This window comes from Gorilla gorilla, chromosome 14 (assembly GCF_029281585.2).
Source record: "Gorilla gorilla gorilla isolate KB3781 chromosome 14, NHGRI_mGorGor1-v2.1_pri, whole genome shotgun sequence".
Lineage (NCBI taxonomy): Eukaryota > Metazoa > Chordata > Mammalia > Primates > Hominidae > Gorilla > Gorilla gorilla.
Window position 1 is genome coordinate 113,250,251 of NC_073238.2, and position 22,583 is coordinate 113,272,833.

General features: G+C 46.8%; 1 protein-coding gene and 1 long non-coding RNA gene across 4 annotated transcripts in view; one reads left to right on the top strand and one right to left on the bottom strand.

The window, feature by feature from the left end:
- STK24 (serine/threonine kinase 24) overlaps nt 1-22,583 on the bottom strand; it is a 127,174-nt gene that overhangs the window by 81,904 nt on the left and 22,687 nt on the right. Inside the window, exons 1-2 of one of the 3 annotated variants that reach the window (XM_019039587.3) lie at nt 1,427-1,458; nt 239-301 (exon numbers count right to left, since the gene is read on the bottom strand). The exons of the other annotated variants lie outside the window; for them this stretch is intronic. Of the exons in view, the coding sequence (XP_018895132.1) occupies nt 239-271 (33 nt within the window). The 5' untranslated portion in view covers nt 272-301; nt 1,427-1,458. Of the gene's footprint in view, nt 1-238; nt 302-1,426; nt 1,459-22,583 lie in introns of those variants that run through there. 3 annotated transcript variants of the gene reach the window in all.
- Nucleotides 1,576-2,606, top strand: LOC134757018 (uncharacterized). Its single transcript, XR_010130617.1, has 2 exons — nt 1,576-2,142; nt 2,349-2,606. It is a non-coding gene; the product is annotated as an uncharacterized lncRNA (long non-coding RNA).

Consider the following 22,583-nt stretch of genomic DNA (forward strand, 5'->3'; position numbering starts at 1 on the left):
ATCCCCCACACACACATCCCATATCCACCACACCCATCCCCCACACACACATCCCATACCCACCACACACATCCCATACCCACCACACGCCCATCCCACACACACACATCCCATACCCACCACACACATCCCATACCCACCACACGCCCATCCCACACACACACATCCCATACCCACCACACACATCCCATACCCACCACACGCCCATCCCACACACACATCCCATACCCATTCTAACCTCTCTGGAGGTGAGCCCCAAAGGGTGCTTCATGTACGGTGAACTAGTTGGTTAATCTAAGGTCTCCAAAATAAAAATCAGTATTTATCAAATACCTATCTTTAGCAAATGGCTCCAAGAAGCTCAAAGAATTGACAGATTTTTCTAGTCCTCAAATATTCTTTCGAAGAAAAGTGTTATTTCTAGCCTACTGATAACAAATCATTTTTATACAGTAACATGCTTTTCTACACATTACAATAAATCTACTAATTACTACAATGTAAGTTCTTCCTAGTCTGTGTCCATGAACAGATAATTTACTTCTGTAAGTGGCACTACTCAGTTTATCTACCTGAGCTGTATTAATGCATTACAAATGCCCCCACCATCTGGTTTAGTAAACTCATTTCTCCCATAGTATACACTTTATTTTATCCCTACAATAATCACATCATCTAGACGACAAGCTGAATAAATATCCTCCAGTATTTGACAAAACAGAAAATTGGCACAAAGAGAAATTAAATTCTATGAATTGCAAAGTCTAGGTCTACACAATCAAACAATTAGTTTTCAGGCCGGGCGTGGTGGCTCACGCCTATAATCCCAGCACTTTGGGAGGCTGAGGTGGGTGGATCACTTGAGGCCAGGAGTTCAAGACCAACCTAGCCAACATGGTGAAACCCCATCTCTACAAAAAATATAAAAATTAGCCAGGCTACCAGCTACTCAGGAGGCTAAAGCTTGAGAATCACTTGAACCTGGGAGGTGGAAGTTGCAGTGAGCTGAAACTGCACCACTGCACTCCAGCCTGGGTGACAGAGCGAGACTATCTCACAGTTTTCCTAAATTCCTTAATATTTCCTAAATCTCCTAAATATTAAGGAATACTTAATATTTTAATTAAGGAAAACCCTAGTGCTAGCATCTACTATCTATAAAAGAATACTTAAGATAGAAATGCTGTAGCTAAGTTAAAAATATAGCAGGGCTTGGTGGCTCAAGCCTGTAATCCCAGCTACTTGGGAGACTGAGGTGGGAGAATCACTTGAGCCCAGGAGTTTGAGGCTGCAATGAGCTATGATTGAGCCACTGCACTCCAGCCTGGGTGACAAAATGAGAACCCCCATCTCTAAAAATAAAAAAGAAAAATATAAATTCGATTTTTGAAAAGTATTAAAAATGAGAAAAACACTACTATACCACCTAGATCAGTTTATCGCTTGTGGCCTCAGTACCCAACACACACACATACACGCACACGCACCACACCACCACCTGCTCTGTTACCTTAGGAAACCACTGTCTGAAGCTCTGTGAGGTCACAGTGCAGGGGAAGGTGACCCTAGAGAGAATAATGCTCAGACACCATGGGGTCCAGTCTGGACACAGCATGGTGTGTGCCAAGGTGAGGCTCTCTGCCCAACTCTCCTGGAGTCACACTCCTTCTCAGCACAAGTTAAACAAAGGCTCTGAGGCTCTCCTAGTCTGCCGACGCCTACCCACCACCTGGTGCTAGCGGGCACCCCGCTTGGTCATCTCATCCACATCCTCCTCCAACCACATGAGGCTTCATAGCAGAGGCAGCCGAGGAGGCAAGGCCCATGGTCACAAAGCTCCAGCACCCCCGGAGTCCCCACGAGGGAACCTCAGCCCTGCCCCAGGATCTCTCAGTGGTTGTGTGGGGTACTTTTCTTCAACAGAAGGCTACCTGGCTCAAAGACAAGGCCTGCGGTTTGAGATGACAATGAAACCACCTCTGCAAAAATTCTAACAGTGAGAAAATGATGACAGTGAAAGAGATCTGACCTAACCGACTCCATCTTGCTTCTACCCTCCAAGCTGTCCTTTTCATTCCTGGGCATGGGCTGAACTAACTTCGGGAGGAACTTAGTTTATAGTTTAACTTTGAAACAAAAATGGTAATAGCCCTTTCCCAAAACAAACCCCCTTCTTGCCTGGGGACTATACTACCTTTGTAAGGCTAACAAATTAGCTACAAGATTAGAAATTATGGTTTAGGGGTCACGCAGGCCGGAGGCTACAAGATTCTGAACCTCCCAAAACTGCTCCTGGGGATAAGATCACTGTTGTAAAAACTAAGATCAGTGCTTGGAATATTTTGCAGACCCAGCGTTCTGATGCACCAGCTAGTGCCACCCAGACCGGTAATCTGGCTCAGCCAGTTCTGGGATCCCACCCAGGAACCGAAAACAGCAAAAAACCCACTTCAATCCCCTATGATTCCATCTCCGACCCAACCAATCAGCATTCCCCACTTCCTGAACCCCTACCCACCAAATTATCCTTAAAAATCCCAATCTCCAAATTTTCAGAGAGGCTGATTTGAGTAACAATAAAACTCTGGTCTCCTGTATAGCCAGCACTATGTGAATTAAACTCTTTGTCTATTGCAATTCCCCTGTCTTGATAAATCAGCTGTTTGGGCAGCAGGCAAGGAGAACCCACTGGGCAGTCCCAACAAACAGGCCCTGACAGCATAACCAGGACAGTTTCATCGGGCAAGAATTTGATAAAAAATATGCAATGGGCCAGGTGCGGTGGCTCACGCCTGTAATCCCAACATTTTGAGAGGCTGAGGCAGGCGGATCACCTGAGGTCAGGAGTTCGAGACCAGCCTGACCAGCCTGTATTTACTAAAAATACAGAATTAGCTGGGCGTGGTGGCACGTGTCTGTAATCCCAACTACTTGTGAGGCTGAGGCAGGAGAATCACTTAAATCTGGGAGACGGAGGCTGCAGTGAGCCAAGATCACGCCATTGCACTCCAGCCTGGGCAACAAGAGTGAAACTGTCTCAAAAAATATATATATACATATATATGTGTGTATGTATACATATATATACATATACATGTGTGTATGTATACATATATATACATATACATGTATGTATACACACGTATGTGTGTGTGTGTACATACATACGTGTGTGTGTACATACATATATATATACACACACACACACATATGCAATGCATTCCAAATAAAGTATATAGTTCCTTGGAAAGTGAAACTGGCACCTCCTTTATTAAAATCAAAATGCAAACAAAAGCCATGGAAAACATACCCAGTGTACAAATACACAGTAACAAACAGTGGCAGCTCCCACTGCTGAAGCTCCTCCCACGGGAAGGCCTTGTGCTGGGCAGCGTTCATAAATACGGTTTCTAGACCTCACAACCACCCCATGAGAAAGAGAACACTGTCCTCATTACACAGCTGAGACAATTCGGGCACAGATCTTACACAAGATCCCCCACAGCTCGGAAGCGGGGTTTAAGGATCATGGGTCATTCTCTGGACTGCAAAGCGCTCATGAGCTGCAAGCTTCACAGGGTGCCTGACTCCAGAGGCACCTAACTGGCAAGGCTCATCCTGTCATCACACTAGAATGCCAGGAGTAAAATGTGATACCACTTCCCATTCCCTACAGGTGAACTCACCTTCCTGTATTTTACAAGAATTGATGGAAGCAATGATGAGTATCAGGAAACTGACTATTCTAGAAGCCAGACCAAATCGTTTCGGTGTATGCAGATTTCAATTAATATCCCATTTCCTTTACCTGAAAATCTTTCAGCTTTTAGAGGCCTCGAAGGGGAAATTCCTGGAATGGAGGTGCTAAGGTCATAGACAAGGTTGATTTGTCACAAATAGGAACACACGTATCCTGCCCACCGGGGGGAAAAAATGTCACTGAGTGTTCTTTTCTCCCTAGGTGGGGCAGCAAGGGCAAGAGGGAACGTGAGCAATCAAGATACAACCTGTGTGAGCCAAATCCTGCATCTCACAGAAACCCTGCAAGCTCCAGGCCAACACACTTCAGTGGGGGCCAGAAAACAAATGCCTTAGGCTTTGGGGGCTAAATTGTCTCTGTTGCATATTCTTCTTCTTTTTTTTTTTCTCTTCTAAGAGAAGGGATCTCTCCCTGTCACCCAGACAGGACTGCAGTGGCACAATCATGGCTCATTGCAGCCTCCAACTCCTGGGTTCAAGTGATCCTCTCACCTCAGCCTCCCAAGTAGCTGAGACTACAGATGTGTGCCACCATGCCTGGCTGATTGTTATTCTACTTTTTGTAGAGACAGGGTCTATGTTGCCCAGGATGGTCTCTAACTCCAGGGCTCAAATGATCCTCTCACCCTGACCTCCCAAAGTGCTGGGATTACAGGGATGAGCCACCACACCTGCCCTTCTCTCCATTTTTAAAAGCTCATGAGCTGATAAAAGCCGGCCTCCTAGTCCCCTGCAGGAGCCCAGTGCCCTGGGGTCCCGGGAGCTGCCCTGACCTCTCAGAACAATCTTCCAAGCATCACTCAACAGAACCAGAAACACATACCCTGCCAGCCACCATACTCCTCCGCCTGTCCTCCAGCCGCCCAGTGAAAGGGAGGGGGAAGCAGGCCCTTGTGTGCCCCTGACACTAGCCGGAGCCCGCCCCTCCCGGCTCATCTCCTTACCTCCCCCAAACCCCTTGAAGCAGCCGCCCCCAAAGATGAGAAGAGGAGGCTTGGCAAGTAAGTCACTCACCCAGGGAGAGAGCCAGGATGGTGGCCTTCAGCTCCTTGAGTCCTCAAGCCAGAGTTCTTCAGCCTACATTGTGACCCCCTCAAGACCTACCTCTGAAGGAGCAGGCTACCTGTGCAGTGCCACCTCTCTAGACAGTGGCCCTCAGAGGGCTCCCATCAGGCAGTCCTCCTGGGTGAGGCTGCTGGGATGGCTAAGGACACCTGTCTTCGTGGGGCCTCTCATAAACACACACACCTCATCTGGAGTGGGGCCTTCCCCCTGGATGGCGTTACCCTACGGCCGCTGCAATGTCTGCTTTGAACAGCAGCGGGCTCATTCACAACAGCACAGTGCCCGGCACACGGGAGACCTCAACCCCATCAGCTGAATAAACAAGCGAGGCGAATGCAGCTGAGGAGCCGAGGCCCCAGCCGCCAGCTGTGGCACGAGAGGCAGACAGACCTTCCAGACTAAGGACCGGGCCACGCACTGGCCAGGGTGCCGGCCTCACTGCCCACAGCAGGACAGGGGCCCCAGCTCCACCCAGGTGCATGCCAACAGCCCAGGAAGCAGCAAGCAGGCGGAGACGTGCACCTGTAAGTACAGAATGTGAGACAGAAGCAAGAGGAGGTGGCGATCTTTCTAGTCTTCACCTGGGTTCATTTCTGCTGCCCCTCAGTGTAGTGCAGGGGCTGAGGGCTCAGCTCCTGGAGCCAGGCTGCCTGAATCGAATCCCCAGCTCTGATGAGGGGGACCCTGACAAAGTCACTTAAACGCCCTGTGCCTCAGCTGCCTCTTCTATAGGTGGGGATAACAAGAGTACCCACAACACAGGGCTGTGGGATGAACCTGCTGAGGGGCTCAGGGCTCGGCTGCATGGCCCAACCACTTCCATGATGCCCCAGCTGCTCCACCTGGGGTGCAGCTGGAGGTCAGAGTGGGCAGGGCCTACCTTGTAGACGTCACTTGTAGCTTCCACCCTGGTTTTCTGTCACCACAACAGACACCTGCTTTCTGGTGCCCATCAATGTCACTAATCCACAGGGATGTCAACAAATCCTCATCACTTCCAGAACTTCCTTCCCAAGAACCAGGTTAAGCTTCAGGTTTTAGTGAAGGAAAGGGTATTCTCCATCGGCTAGGTCAATCACTGCTTTGGTGCTTGCTTTTTTTTTGAGATGGAGTCTCGCTCTATTGACCAGGCTAGAGTACGGTGGCATGATCTCGGATCACTGAAACCTCCGCCTCCCAGGTTCAAGCAATTCTCCTGCCTCAGCTTCCCTGGTAGCTGGGGTTACAGGTGCCCACCACCACATGCAGCTAATTTCTGTATTTTTAGTAGAGATGGGGTTTCACCATGTTGGTCAAGCCGGTCTCAAACTCCTGACCTCAGGTGATCCTCCCGCCTTGGCCTCCCAAAGTGCTGGGATTACAGGCGTGAGCCACCGCGGCTTGGTGCCTATTTTTAATCCCTTCCTCAAGCAGTAGCTTACTGCACCTTCAACTGATCTTCTGCTCCAAGGGCAGTTTGTGAGCTCATCTTATTCATTCTCTGCCCAGTCTCTTGCCCCTTCTTTCTCCTTCCTCTATTCTGGTACACACATACACATTCACACACATGCATGCACACACCTGCCCACAAAACCATGCCTTGTGCTAAACCCTACCTCCTGGAGGGAGCTTCCAGAGCAGCCCACCTGCCGCCTGACCTCCTAGGTTCATCACTGTCACTGCCTCCTTCCCACACTCAGGCCCTGGTGTCCCTTCTTTCTTGCTCCTCGGTGAGGCCCAAACAGGTGAAAATTTCATCATTACTGAGAAAACCACAGAAAAGATAATACTTTGTTCTGCCCTCCCCACCTGTCACAATTTCTGGAAGGCATTCTAAGGAGACACAGGAGTCAGGGCTGGTGGGGAGGGGGACACAGAAAGGAAAGGGCGACAGCCAAGACTCACACACAGTCACTCTACAGACCTGACATCCACCTGTACACAGCAGAGCACCCGCTGTTTCCATCAAAGGCTCAGCCTGCTGCGCACTTTGTACACAATTTTCCATTTCCATTCGGCTCACTCCAGCTGTGCCGCCCTGAAGCACACACCTCTTCCATGGGTGGGTTCAGCCTGCTACAATACTAACATCCTCCAAGAGAGCAAATACTATAATGCAACTCTTTTTGTGATTCGGCTGCTTTTCTCCATTTTGCCATATTTATATAACAATATTAATGTTGCAATGGAAGTAGGAGTAAATCTATTGGCACCATAATCTGTCATCCCCTTCCTACATTAAAATGATTCTTGATGATGAACCATCCTTGGATGCCTGAAAAAAAGAATCAAATCCTTCATCTTCAGTCCTCTCACAGCATTTGAAAATAATGCTAGATTTTAAAACATCACAAGTCAGCAAAGCAAAGTGCTTAAGAGAGTAGGCTTTGGAGTCAGGCTGCCCCAGGGTTCTTATCTCGACTTGAGCCTGGAAGAGGTGAAAATAATCTCTGCAAAGCTCCATTTAAAAACAAAACAAAAAAAAGGAACTTACATTACTAGCACAGTAACGAGGGCTGCATCATTATTTCTCTCTTATGTTACCTCAGAACTTACTAGGTCCATAATGGCAACTTTTTACTGCTTTGTATTAAAATTACACATAGGAGAAATGGGAACATTACAAATGGCTGGAGGGAGCAAAATGACGTGGCCACTTCAGAAAGCCATTTGGCAATTTCTCAAAAGGTTAAGCATAAAACTACCATATGTGGAAACCAGAGAGTCTCCAAGGAGAAACAAAAAACCTACCCTCTAACCTAGCAACTCCATTCCCAAGAGAACAGGACACACAAGTCCACGCAGAGACACACACAGATGTTCACAGCGACATGATTCACAGTAACCGCCAGTGCAAACGGCCTAAATGTCCACCAGCTGGAGAGTAAGCAGACAACAAACAGGTGGCCCATCCAAACAACAGAATATGATTCTGCTGCAAAAGGAATGAACAACAGACACAAGCTGTGTCGTGAGCCCCAAGAACGTCACGCTAAACAAAAGCAGCCAGTCACAAAGGAACACATACTGTGTGATCGACTTACATGAAATGTCCAGAAAAGGCAAATTTATAGAGCTACAAAGTAGATGCAGAATTGTCCAAGGCTAGGGTGGGAACAGAGATCACCTGTAAATGACGATGAGGAATCTTACTGGGGATGAAATGTTCTGCTCTGATTGATGCTAGCTGCACCATTCAGTAAAATTACTAAAACTCACTGCATTTTACACCTGAAATGAATTTTATGATATGTAAAATATGTATCAATAAAGCTGTTTCAAAGAAAAATTACACATTACATACCTTTAGACTTCTGTCTCTCACGAATGACTGTGAGATCCTTAAGGGCAAAGACTTCCTTCAGTTCATCTTGCCCCAGCATCTAGTAAAATGCCTGGCGCAAGTGAGAGCTGAAATGCCCAGTGGATGAAGGACTTTTGAAAACAAAACCAAAAAAAGCTAAGTATTGTTCACAGTTTCATGATTTACCTAAACTTCACATTCCTGTCTACTCCTCTACCTAACTGATCCCCAAAACCAATGACCAGTGCAGGCCACAAAGCTGACAACGTGTCCACGAAGTTTGGTGGCAGGCCAAGTCTCACTCACACAGGCCTCTATAACAACTGTTTCAGTACTGAGTGGTTAAGCTAAATATTAAAAGCAAAAAAAAAAAAAAAAAAAAAAAAAAAAAGCCATTGCCCTTATACAAAGCTAGAATATAACAAAAGCCCACCAAGAGTTTTGCCTAGGCCTTTCCTGGGCCTTAAAGCATGACAAAATAACCGAAGAATTCTTAACAGGACCCGTTTAGGATTAAATAAGTTTTACTGGGAGTCTGAAGAAGCTCCCCAGGCCTCCACAGACAAGGTTATTGGGCATCTGAAGGAACGCCCCAAACCTCTGTGATTTAGCAGGAGACAAAATAAGGGTAATCTACCTCAGCACCTGGACCCATTTAGATTAAGTAAATCTACTGAGGCTCCAGAGGAAGGTCTTCAGGACTCAGACCTTAGTTATAGACTAAGAGAAGTTGCTCACTAATGTCTTTAGCTGCACACTTACATACAAGAATATATAGCTTAGAAGGTATATAAGCTCTGGAAAACTTTGTAATTTTGAGTTGCTCCGGGAATAATTTCCAGGCCTTCTCCCTGTAACCCGCTGCAGGAAATAAAAACTCTCTTCCTCCCCAGTTCATCTGCATCTCATTATTGGGCCACGAGAAATAGCAGCCTGGACCTCAGTTTGGTCTGGAAACAGCTTCAAGCTGATCAAAATCAGGACCCAACACTTTCAGCTACATCCCGACCAACTATGAAGGGCAGTTTGTTCAGATGTTCAAAGGAAACAGTGTTTTCCTAATGGCAGTATTATGAAAACTTTTGAGGTTGTGAGCAGAGAAGAGACCATGATGTCAGCATCAGAGCCAGAAAGTGGGAGGGTTCAGGAAAATTATAACCTAATTTACAATAAACTTTTAAATTCTTTCAAGAGATATTTCTTATTTTTGACTTAGAAGCTGCCAATGTAATAAATGTACCAGATGCTGTCCCTACAGAATTAAATCATGTAATCCCCATCTCTTCAAAGATAAGGAAACCAGAACACAAAGGTGAAATGAACTGTAGGAAAGATTTGAACCAGTTTGTCTCAACAGGCTGTGCCCTCATCCATGACACTTTACCCTTTTACCATGAGGAAGTGTATTTTATCCGCACATCTAAACAGCACGCACTGGTATTACTGAAGCCCGGGGGTTAGCAGGGTGTATCACATAAATTCCGGGAAATGTGGAATAGAGTGAGCAATACTTTTCCACTCACTACTCCATTACTGCTGCTACAATATTTAGTTGAGAAAATAAAATGGTGCATTTCAAAGCAATCTCTTCCTTGGCACAGATCAAAGGACACAGAACACAAGTGAGTCAAAGCTCGTTCCATCTCCACCCGCTGTTCTCCAAGGGTCCACTAGGACTTTAACCATGAGCCGTTTATAACTCATTTCTTATCCCGACGTGAAGACAAAGGTTATTTACAAGACTGTGTTATTTTCTGGACATGGTAATCAGCTCTCATCATTTAATACTTTCTTGACATCACACTCCACCGACCCTAGCGCTGACTGGTATGTCAGCCATTTTAAAGCATTGTAAATGGGACTTAAATAAGCAACGTTTTGGAAGGTGTGCAAACCTAAATAAATATTGCTGAGTAGGGACCATTCCAGCCAACTCTCTCGTCTGTTAAGGTAAAAAGGACTGACAAAAACAATACATTCATCCTATGCACACAAAAAACAACAACAACAACAACAACAAAACGGCCAATTGGTTGGTTCTAACTTCCTCCCAGCCCTGCCTTTTACTGATGGTAACCAGAACAGGGCCAGCCTCAAACTCCGGGGTCAACTCAGGTGACAACACAATAACCCCTCATACTCACAGAGCACTCTGTTTTTCAGGAAACCAGCATATAAATATAAATGGCTTCCTAGACCCAAGAAACAGCCTACAAGGTAGTTCATGCACTTCAGATAAAGAAACACACATTAAAAATCATACAGCTGAGCCTAATAAATGCTCGGGTTTCCCAGTTCCTAGGTTCCTTTCCATATTAGTCCCTTGTTCCTGGAGTGAAAGTGACGGGAAGCAAAGCAGCCCACAGCCCTAGAAAGGCTGATGGTGCAATCTACTTTCTATGCGTTTGTCTTTTACTCTACTTTTTCCATCTACACGTTCAAGTACCAACGCTTACCCTGTATGTCCGTTAAGAGGTCAGTTGAAATCTAGACCCCCTCATTTCCAAACAACACCAGAACACGCGGCCTGACAGGAACGGGTTTATTTGTGGAGACGATGGGACGGAGTACAAAGTCTCAGATCCACCACTTCCGGTAGCAGAAAACAGCAGCCAGCTAGCGTGGACCTGGAAGGCCCAAAGACTGAAGCCGCCGGGGGCTTACAGGTGCCAGCAAAGGCCAGGGGAGGGGAGAGAGGCCGCAGCTCCGCTCCGGCTGGGAGGAGACCAGTCATGCCATCCTCCAAAGTTTACAGCTTCGGGAAAATCCTCTCTATCCAAGTGCCCCCACAGAGTTGTTTTTTTCCCCAAAGAGAACTAAACACTTGAAGGGCAAACCAAATGAATAATTCAACCAACGTGCTCCCGCGGCTGGACCCGACAGGAAGTCTGCATACATTTACGTACTGCGGCTCTCTCAATACAACTCAACTTTGATTCGGCACTCAGATTTGAGAAACCTCGACCCTCCAGAAGCACCAAGCAAAAAAGGTCTCCAAGCACAAACACAGCTGCCCCAAATTCCCGGTCTGCCCAAACTGCACCTCTCAGAGTGGGGCCTCAGTCCTGCTCTCAGAACATTCTGGTGCGTAATAAAGGCACACACTATGAAAGGTCAAACAGCTGGTCTCCATCAACAGCAGCTGAGAAGCAGCAGGTGAGGCCAGGGTGGGCGCGGACCTGAAGACGCGGGTCTCATCGCTGCAGAGAGACAGAGAATACAGAGAAAGGGGAGGCAGCAACAGGAGACCCCGCACTGGGGCCCGGAAGCCCTCTACTCCCAAGTGGCCCCCAAGGATGGTGCTGAACTATGGTAGGACGCAGGACACCCCTCGACTGCGAGAGAGGAGCTGCCAGCCGCCCCGAGGGTGAAGCCTGCAGATGCAGTGCCGGTCATCAATGGCTTCTATTGAACGGATCACTGCCAGAAGCTGCCATCCACGACTCAGTATCCGGCAGACTCGGTCACCCACACGCATAAACCACATGCTATACAAAAGAAACTTGATTTTACTTCTGGGTCTTTTTTGATCCTAGGCTTCATAAGAACAGCACACAATGTAAATTGGCAAGTGTGAGTATCCTGGCTCTAATTTGGAGTCATGTTAGTGGGCCTCAGGTTTAAAAATAGCTATGAAGAGGCTTCCAGTAAAAGCCATTAAATGAAAGGTGCATTTACGTTAGGCTGCTGTGGCCCACGCTGAAGTTAATAAAGGAAGGGGTGTGAGAAGAAAAGTCCATCTGCAATAAAACTAGGAACTACTCTCACCTGAACCCACAGATGACAAAGACTACCTGCCGGGCACACTGACCTCTGCCCCAGGCTGAGGCGACAACTGAGAACACAGCAGGACCTTAGGCCAGCACAGGGGCAGGAGGCTCTGAAACTGAGGTGGCAGGTACGTTCCCGTGGCCCAACTGCAGACACAGAAGCCCTCAGCAGGCCTGGCCCACGAGGGCACCTCCACTTCCCTAACCAGGAAGGTTTCCTGGAAGAGAGGCCAGCTTTGCACTGTGGGCCCCAGGCAACTGGGCCCTGACCCTGCATCTGGGAAGCAAGGGCCCTACTGGGAGTGGCGCAGCCCCCCTGGAGTATCTCATCCCGCCGGGTAGAGCAGGCACAGGCACAGCCCGCCGGCAGAAGGCAGAAGGCAGGGCAGGCCGGAGAGGAGAGGACAGAGCCGCCCACCCCAGGAGGCAATGCTCCCCACCCTCCAAGCCGACCAGGCCAGGGTACATGGCAGGTCCCCTCCTAAGCCAAAGAATCCACACCGAGGCATGCAGAGACGCCTCTACAAGGAAAGACAGTGGTGAAAAAGAAAACAAGCAAAAGGAAACTATTTCCGAATTCCCAAGGGAGAGGGGAAACATTTCAGAAAAATACTCTCAACTCTCAAAGAAATTACAGACAATTCGGAGCACCTTTTAAGTCTCCAAAAAGCATTAACACAGCTAGAGATGAAGGTAATAAAAATCATTATCAAAATAAACATCACATTAAAAGCAGCAAAAAGTAGAAAACAATGACATAAAAGCATATCATCTGAAGAATGGAAGCGCTAAAAAGATGGAAAAGTGATCAGAAAAGATGTTCCATACCTGAAAATGAAAATAAGCAAAAGGCAAAAACCCCACTTCCAGTTAGTTTATCCTAGGGAAATAGACAAGTGAAAAGATTCATATGTCCAAAGTTTTCCAAAATTGTTTTTAAAGCTGCAAACTACCTAGGTAGACGTCAATGTAAAATTAATGACAGGAATTGGTCCCCTTTTGGTTGAGGGACAGGCGTACTCCTGCACACATTCAAAGAAAACATGTGGAATGAGGTACACTGAGATGTTAACAGTATGTTCTCTCTGTTTTTCTGCACTGTCCCAGTTGTTAGCAATGAGCCTATTTCGCACAGGCATACTTCGGGAAAAGCAGGGCAACATCTCAATTTTTAACGTACACACGTGCAGATCAAAAAGTGCCAGACTAGGCCGGGCGCAGTGGCTCATGCCTGTAATCCCAGCACTTTGGGAGGCTGAGGCGGGTGGATCACGAGGTCAGGAGATCCAGATCACGGTGAAACCCCGTCTCTACTAAAAATACAAAAAATTAGCCAGGCATGGTGGCGGGCGCCTGTAGTTCCAGCTACTCGGGAGGCTGAGGCAGGAGAATGGCGTGAACCCAGAAGGCAGAGCTTGCAGTGAGCCGAGATGGAGCCACTGCACTCCAGCCTGGGTGACAGAGCAAAACTCCATCTCAAAAAAAAAAAAAAAAGTGCCAGACTTGGCTTCAGCAAGATTTTAAGTTTATTCCTGGCTGCTCAAAGTCAGCGATTAGACAACTCAAATCCATTACCCTAAATCAATATGCATAATGATAAAGAAGCTAAAAGCGGCAAATGTCTTTCTATATTAGATGAAACATCCTGAATTATATTACACCAAACACTGTAATTACTGCATGACTTTTAAACAATTCTTTCCATAGGGAAAACCGACAAAATGAAAATACAAAAAAAGAGAAATCATTCAAGAAAAAAAGTTACCTTAAAACTCTTCTTCTGAAGCTAAAAAAAACATGAATGTTTAAAGAAATTGGGAGATCACAGGAATTGCTTAAGATCTGAATATAATTCAACACCAGTCTTAAAGTCCTTGTCATTCTGGGTTTCACTGATGAAGGCTAAGAGTACAGGATTAACTTCTGATACATGAAATTGTTCAGTTTAAAAGACAATGCACAGATGACCGCAGCAGCAAAGGCTGGGCAGGGTGCTGGGGTCCACCTGATGCCTAGTGCCCACCCCCACTGTCCCCCAACCCCTGTTCACAAGAGACAGCTGCGAAAGGGCCACTGGCACACAGCGTGGCACCTTATCCCAAAGGCAGTGCTATCCCAGATGATCTGGTGAGCAGTTCAGGCAGATCTCAAATGGCCTGGTCCATCTGAGAAAGCCCTTACTTTCAAAAGCCTTCTATCTACCAACTCTTACAAAAACACACACGAGTAAATCACTTTAAAAGCCTTTTTTATAATTTTGCTTTAAAAAAAAAAATGAAATCCCCCAGACCTGTCAAAAGCTGAATCTATGCCAGAAGGAGACCAGATTTTGCCAAGAATATGGTGAACAGGGACTTCCTTCAGTCCCCTGGCCACAAGTGGCCTCACTCACCACCAGATGGGCTGCGTGTCCTTCCACCTGGTCTCGCAGTCAACCAACCCAGAGATAAGCAGGCCAGCTTATCCTCCAAACATCGCCCACGACAGGTCTGAGCTTCAGCCCTACAAACGCAGGTGGGGCAGCCCCTATCACGGAAAGTCAAATTCCCATTTTTAGTTTCCAATGAGATGTCAAGAACCAAGCAACAGGCTCAGAAGAGCCAAGAAAATTGACTTCCTCAACTAAAAAAAGGCCAGAACACATGAACTCCTTGTGTTTGTCATGTGGACTCCAGTTACTCACACCTGAATCTCTGAGGCCCTGAACATCTGTGTTCCCCCTTCCTTCCACATCTAATTGTTCTTTTTTTTTTTTTTTTTTTTCTTTTTTTGAGATGGAGTTTCACTCTTGTTGCCCAGGATGGAGTGCAATGGCACCATCTCGGCTCACCGCAACCTCCGCTTCCCGGGTTCAAGCAATTCTCCTGCCTCAGCCTCCTGAGTAGCTGGGATTACAGGCATGTGCCACCACACTCAGCTAATTTTTTTGTATTTTTAGTAGAGACAGGGTTTCACCATGTTAGCCAGGATGGTCTCGATCTCCTGACCTCGTGATCCACCCGCCTCGGCCTCCCAAAGTGCTGGGATTACAGGCGTGAGCCACCGCGCCCAGCTATCTAATTGTTTTAAGGCGTAACTTTTAAGTTAAAATTTATATTAGAATTGTGGCCAGGCCCAGTGGCTCACACCTGTCAACCTAAGCACTTTGGGAGGCCAAGGTGGGAGAATCGTTTGAGGCCAGGAGTTAAGAGACCAGTCTGGGCAACATAATGAGACCCCATCTCCACCAAAAATTTAAACAATGAGCTGGGCACGGTGGCACATGCCTGTAGTCCCAGCTACTCGGGAGGCTGTGGCGTGAGGACTGCTTGAGCCCACCAGTTCGAGGCTATAGTTAGCCATTACCACATCGCTGCACTCCAGCCTAAGCGACAGAATGAGACCCTATTTCTTTAAAACAAAATTAATGATCAACTATGATAAAAAGTCAATAGGTTGTCTGCAGTGAGCTGGTTTTCCAGTATTTGTACTGAGACACCTCTTGTCCAGGATTCCTGTAATGACACGCCATGGGCTGGGGAGGCAAGATTAGGAGTAAAATCAATAGCTGTGAAATGGTTTTCTCTGCAAGGCTCCCAGTTGTATTCAGCCATCAATTTAGTAAACTTCGCCTTATTACCAACTCTTTGTGACCAAAGGAGCAAACTGAGAAAATACATGATGTGCAAGCACCTTTCCTATACTTCAATATCACAGCCTCATTCACCTTCTCATCTCCAGTAAACTGATCCCACACTGTAGTTCTTATCCACACAGAGCAAACTGCTGCTAAACCCTCATGGTAGATGAGGCTATTTATGCAGCTGGGCCACCAAGACCTCCCCTCTCTCCCTTAAGAACTCAGAGAGACTCTAACTTCCCGCTCCAGCAGCAAATCTACTGGAGGAGCTGACACCACATGAAGAGAAGAACATGGAGTCTACGGCCAGGTGCATGTGGGTTCAAATCCATCTCCACCTCTTACAAGTTATTTGCCTCTCTAGGCCTTAGTTTACTCATCTGTAAAAAATACAGAAAAATGCATACATATTATAGTTCCTGGGGCTAAAAATAAGATGTTTTATTATTCTCCTGGGGCTAAAATAAGACAATTTTTTATTTTCCTGGGGCAAAAATAAAGTTTTTTTTAAAAATGGGACATAGTAAGTGCTCCCCTGTTCCCATTACGGTGTGACCTGCAGCCTCAGCTGTGTTGTCCTTTCTAAGCCACAACTGCCAATGCTACATAAAGAAGCAGCTGAATCACAAGTGACAGGCACACCCAGTAAATTCCAACTAAAGGCTGAGATAGGAAAATAAATCATCAAGTGACAAGAAACTGTCTCATCTCAAGGGTTTACCCTCAAATCACACAGCTGATGATGCGTACACTTCACTGTTATTCTCCCTCGTGTCACATCTTTCTACATGAAAACAGAATAAATGGCTGGGCACGGTGGCTCACACCTGTAATCCCAGCACTGTGGGAGGCCGAGGTGGGCAGATTACCTGAGGTCAGGAGTTCGAGACCACCCTGGCCAACATGGCGAAACCTTGTCTCTACTAAAATTACAAAAATTAGCCAGGCATGGTGGCAGGCACCTGTAATCCCAGCTACTCGGGAGGCTGAGGCAGGAGAATCACTTGAACTTGAGAGGTGGAGGTTGCAGTGACCCAAGATCGTGCCACTGCACTCCAGCCCAGGTGACAGAGTGAGACTCTGTCTCAAAAAAAAAAAAAAAAAAAATAGAGTAAACGACTAGATCTACCATATGACCTTCAATACACATGTGGCTCTCCCAAGGTATGCCCTTCAGCAATAATAAATAGAGAAGACCCTGATCAGTGCCCCGGGGTAGGACAATGGTCATGAGGCAGGGGCCTCCTGCAATTAGGCTGTTGCTAATACAAGCCCCAATGGAGACACTATCCTGAGACCATGTAGGTAACACATGCTGTGAAACACAATTTCAGTGAAGAGAATTTTTTTCTTCTGACCATCTGAAACATATGCAGCTAACCACCAACAATGCTTGTGCAACTTCCTCCATTAGCCTAAATACTTCTGTCTTAGTCAGCTCAGACTGTGCAACTTTCATAAACAACATCGATTCATTGCTTACAGTTCTGGAGGTTGGGAAGTCCAAGGTCAAGGCACTGGCAGATTCGGTGTGTACTGAGTGCCACTCCTCATGGATGGCACCTCCTAGCTCTGTCCTCACATAGCAGAAGGGACAAAGAAGCTCCCTCAGACCTCTTTTGTGAGGGCACTGATACGGCTGGAGGTCCCCTTCAAACTGCATGATGAAATGCAATCCCCAGTGTTGGAGGTGGGGCCTGCTGGGAGGTGTTTGGATCATGGGGGTGGATCCCTCGCGGCTTGGTGCTGTCCTCATAATAGTGAGTTCCAGCAAGATCTGGTTGTTTAAAAGTGTGTGGCACCTTCCATCTCTCTCCATTGCTCCCACTCTCGCCATGTGACTGCCTGTTCCCACTTCACCTTCGGCCATGAGTCAAAGCTCCCTGAGGCCTCCCCAGCAGCCAAAGAGAAGCCTGTACCATGCTTCCTGTACAGCCTGCAGAACCATAAGCCAACTAAACCTCTTTCCTTTATAAATTGCTTTATAGCAACAGAAGAACAGCCTGAGACAGGCACTAATTCCATTCATGAAGGCAGAACCCTCATCAGCTAATCACCTAATCACCTCCTAAAGGCCCCACCTCGAAACACAATTGCACTAAGATTCACAACGTGACTGTGGAGAGCCATAAGCATTCAGACCACAGTAGCTACCTATTTCCTTGCCTCCTGACTATGCCTGGTGTAACCTCACAGAGTTAGGTGGTCTCACATCTCTTCAATGATCTTGACTTTTCCACAAGAATCTCACTTCCACAGATGGGTCGTCTGCAGCATACTACTAGCTCATTAATACACTTTATTTATAGTGGCTAGGGTTGTAACACTGCAGGCTTCCCTTTGATGACTCAATTCAATACTCCACAAATATTTTCATCCTAGTTCATGAAACGTCACTAACACTGTTAGTCATTTACAACTTATGGAATTCTCTAGAAGCAGTAAAAGCTTTCTTGTTTCTTCTTTTTCATTTTACATAGGAACAGGCCAAGCACAGTGGCTCATGCCCATAATCCCAGCACTTTGGGAGGTCAAGGTGGGAAGATCGCATGAGCCCAGGAGTTTGAGACCAGCCTGAGCAACATAGGGGAACCCTGTCCCTACAAAAAATAGTTGGGCATGGTGGTGCACACCTGTAGTCCCTGCTACTTCGAAGGTGAGGCAGGAGGATCGCCTGTGCCTGGGAGGCAGAGGCTACAGTGAGCCATGATCACACCACTGCACTCCAGCCTGGGTGAGGAAGCGAGACCCTCTCTCCAAAAACAACAACAACAAAAAGGAATGGCCTCTTTCTTGTAGTTTTGTCTTCTCTCTCTAAAGACAAACCATCAGTAACCATCACTCAAGTCCAGTTGTCCTTTCTAATACTTATACTGGTATCCCATGAAAGCTCAGGGACACAGCATCCTTTTCCCAGCAGGGTAGAAGCCTAAAGCTCTGGGCTCAAAGGTAAAAAAATACTCATTTGCATGTAATTTTGCATAAATTCTCTTGTTTAGTTCCAGATGCCCAATTCTAAGTATGCAAAATAAAATGAAACCATTTATACAGCTTACTGCTTCCAGTGTTTTCAATTCAATGCTTTAACAATAAAAGCAAAAAGAAAACCTTCTGAATCAATTTCTGAATTAAGTTCCCTAATCAACTTCTGAATTAAGTTGAAGATTAAGTTCAACTTAAAAAAAAAATACATGCATATATATTGTGACCAGCCTATAAAAATCAAGACTTGGCCGGGCGTGGTGGCTCACGCCTGTAATCCCAGCACTTTGGGAGGCCGAGGCGGGTGGATCACGAGGTCAGGAGATTGAGACCATCCTGGCTAACATGGTGAAACCCCGTCTTTACTAAAAATACAAAAAATTAGCCGGGCATGGTGGCGGGCGCCTGTAGTCCCAGCTACTCGGGAGGCTGAGGCAGAAGAATGGCGTGAACCTGGGAGGCGGAGCTTGCAGTGAGCCGAGATCTTGCCACTGCACTCCAGCCTGGGCAACAGAGTGAGACTCTGTCTCAAAAAAAAAAAAAAAAAAAAAAAAAAAACAAGACTTACCTACGTTTCCCATTTCTCCTTGTTTTCTGTCCCTCAAGCAAAATCAGAAATAAGCTACGAGGCCACCAAGCCTTCTTCATGGCTATTCTGAGTTATCTAATCTATTAAGGAGACTTGGAACCCCCATCATACTTTCTCTTTTTTTTTTTTCTTAGCACTTTTATCCTACTCCAAACTAAATCTTTGTATCACGGCTTCTTTCCCATTATTTCATGCAGGAGAGAGGAAGGAAAAACCTAACCCTTCTCATCTTTGTCAGGCAACCCAAACTGCAGTCCACTCTGTGAAGAGACCCACCTGCCTGGAACGCCCTCTACCCACCAGCACCTTCAGGAACTGCTCAAATGCTGACTCCTCCAGGAAGGGTTCCTTTCTTTCACCCAGTTTGTGCCTCTCTCTGGTTACTATTAGCCTGGACTCCAATGCTTGCTGGAATGTCTGCCCGAAGCTGGCCTGTGAGTTCATTAAGGACAGCAGGTAAGGCGTAGGCATCTTCCCCAGGCTCCACCATGGTGCATTAAACATAGCAGACATTCAATAAATCTTTGTTGAGAAATGAGCATCATGTCTCATCAGGAGTATGAAAAGCACTTAAGTGCTGCAGAAATTGGATTGCTTGAGGGGTCTTGGTTAGAGGTTCGTGACATTGCTGATGGAACTGCTGTGATAAGGAAGGAAAAAAAAGTCAAATGGCCTTCGCAAGCCTTCTCTTCAGCTCTAAATGTACGATAGTGAACAACCCTTTGCAGTTAAGGGAACCACAGAATCCTTCCTCTCCACATTAGTTACCCCTGGGGAATAAAATCATACTTCTGTATTGTCTAATTTTTAAACAATTAGTCATGTATTGATTCTATATTTTGAATAAATTAAACTTTATAATAGCTTGATTTTTATTAAAAAGGAATCTTTACATCAGTAGGGAGAGGCACTATGGGGTATTTTCCCCTCCCTACAATGACCACCCACAGGAACAAGGATGATGGGAAGGCACGCAGACCCTGGACGCTGGGTACCAAATTGATCAGAAACATGGGAGAAGCTGTGGTCAGCAAGGTGGGGACAGGCCAGCTGGGGACACAAGTGGCTACGGGACAGCAGAGAGGCAAACCATCTGCAGCTCAGCGGGAGGAGGTCTTCTTCCACTCAACCCAGCTGGGAAAAGACTAAGGGAAATTTGAGGCAGAGAAAACAAAGCAGGAGGTCCTCCTTAGAGAAGGACACGCACTCGGCTTTTAAACCTGGCCTCGAAGTGAATTGGGGAGCAGAGGACCAAAAAGAGCTATGAGAACTGCCCATTAGAATCTGACCTTGTGGAGGTCCAGGGTGGCTACCGAGGGCGCCTTGAGAACCCCAAGGGCAGGCAGCTTTCTGAGTGGCAGACCAGCCACAGGGACCCAGGATCTGCCACTCCAGAGAAACTGCCTTCGGTCTAGTCAGAAACCGAAGACGCCAATAAGGGGAAGATGGCAACTGCAGAAAACCACTTGAGTAGGGCCAAGAGGACACGTTTTCAGGATACCCTCACTGATTTCCAGGCAGTGGAACTATCCTGTAGGACGCTTCAGTGGTGGATGCATGTCACTATACGTTTGTCAAAACCCACTGAATGTACACCACCAAGAGTGAGCTCCAGCGTCAGCGATGGATGCAGGTGATGACAACATGTCAACGCAGGCTCATCAGCTGTGACAAACGTACCACTCTGACACAGGATGCTGACACCAGGGGAGACCCCGTGGGTGTTGGAGCCAAGGGGATGGGAAATCTCTGCACCTTACACTCAATTTTGTTGTGCTCCAAAACTGCTCTAAAAAAAAAAATTATTTAAAAAATAATGACAGCCACCACGGTAGGCTAAGCTCCAGAGTCCCTGAGGGGTGCGTAAGAGCCGGACAGGCACTCGGCAACTCTGGGCCTTGCTGAGGAAAGGGTGAAGGAGGTCCCCAGAAGCTGATGGGCCAATGTCATCACGTGCATTAGTGTGCAAACCTGCCGGTGGGGAGTACAAGCAGCAGTGCCCAGAGGCTTCGGGAGCTCCTCCGAGTTTTCTCAGAGGTGCTGGCAGAGGTGGAAGGCCACATCCGCCAAAGAGAAAGGAAAGGTGAAGACGCAGACAAGGCGGGCCAGGCCTGTCAGGAAGAGAAATGAAACCTACATCCCTCCACCAAGGAACGAAAAAGCAGCTCAAGGATTCCAGGAACCCAAGAGGCCTCCTTTGGCCTTTTTCCAGTTCTGTTCTGAGCATCACCCAAAATTCAAAAAAAACATCTCGGCCTATCCGTGGGTGATGCTGCACAGACTGGGAGGGATGGGAGAGACAACACTGCTGCAGATGCCCAGTAGCCTAGGAAAAGGAGGAGCAGCATGAGAAGGATCCTGCTGCAGGCTGGGCTGAAGGAATGCCCGATGAAGTACAAAGGGAGTTGCTCAGGCTGAAAAAAAGCAAGAAAAAGGAGGAACAGGAGGCTTGGCATGGTGGCTCACGCCTGTAATCCCAGCGCTTTAGGAGGCCAAAGTGGGGGGATCACCTGAGGTCAGGAATTCGAGACCAGCCTGGCCAACGTGGTAAAACCTCACCTCTACTAAAAATACAAAAATAAGCCAGGTGTGGTGGCAGGTGCCTGTTATCTCAGCTACTCCAGAGGCTGAGGCAGGAGAATTGCTTGAACCCAGGAGGTGGAGGATGCAGTGAGCCGAGATCACGCCACTGCACTCCAGCCTGGGTGATGGGCGATGGAGCAAGACTCCGTCTCAAAAAAAAAAAAAAAAAAAAAAAAGGAAGAAAAGAAGGGGGAGGAAGCTGATGATGATGACGACGAATTGGTTCTGGTGCAGTTTTTTTTTCTTGTCAATAAAGCATTTAAGGCCCCCATATGCAACTTACTCCCTTTAAAGAAAAAAACTGAAATACGAGGCTGTGAAAAAATAACAACAAACGTCCTCATTATTCCAGGAAACCACCCAAAGAGTCCATACTTCCCAAAGACATTTAATACCTACTGCTCTTTACAGAACAGAACTTCCTTTAAAACAGGACATTTCACTTTAATTACTAAAATTACCTCTGATTAAAACAGCAACAACACAGGCGCTCCAATGTAACCTGCCAGGTTGTACTCATGGTCATTCCAGACCTCCAGGTTACCTAAAACACTGCACCTCTCACAGATTAAAGCAACTAAAAGCAGATCACCTAGATAAAACTCCAAAATCCCTTTCCCGATCAAACCTGGCATTTTAGGCCAGCTGCCAGTGGCTCATCCTTGTTATCTGAGCACTCTGGGAGCCAAGGTGGGAAGATTGCTTGAGGCCAAAAGGTGGAGACCAGCCTGAGCAAGGTAACACTCCATTTCTACAAAAATAAAAAACAAACTAAAAACCTGGCATTTCAGAATGCTTAAGTCATTCAAATATTAAAGAAAATTGTTAGGCCAGGCGCGGTGGCTCACACCTATAATCCCAGCACTTTGGGAGGCCAAGGCAGGCGGATCACCTGAGGTCAGGAGTTGAGACTAGCTTGACCAACAATGGCGA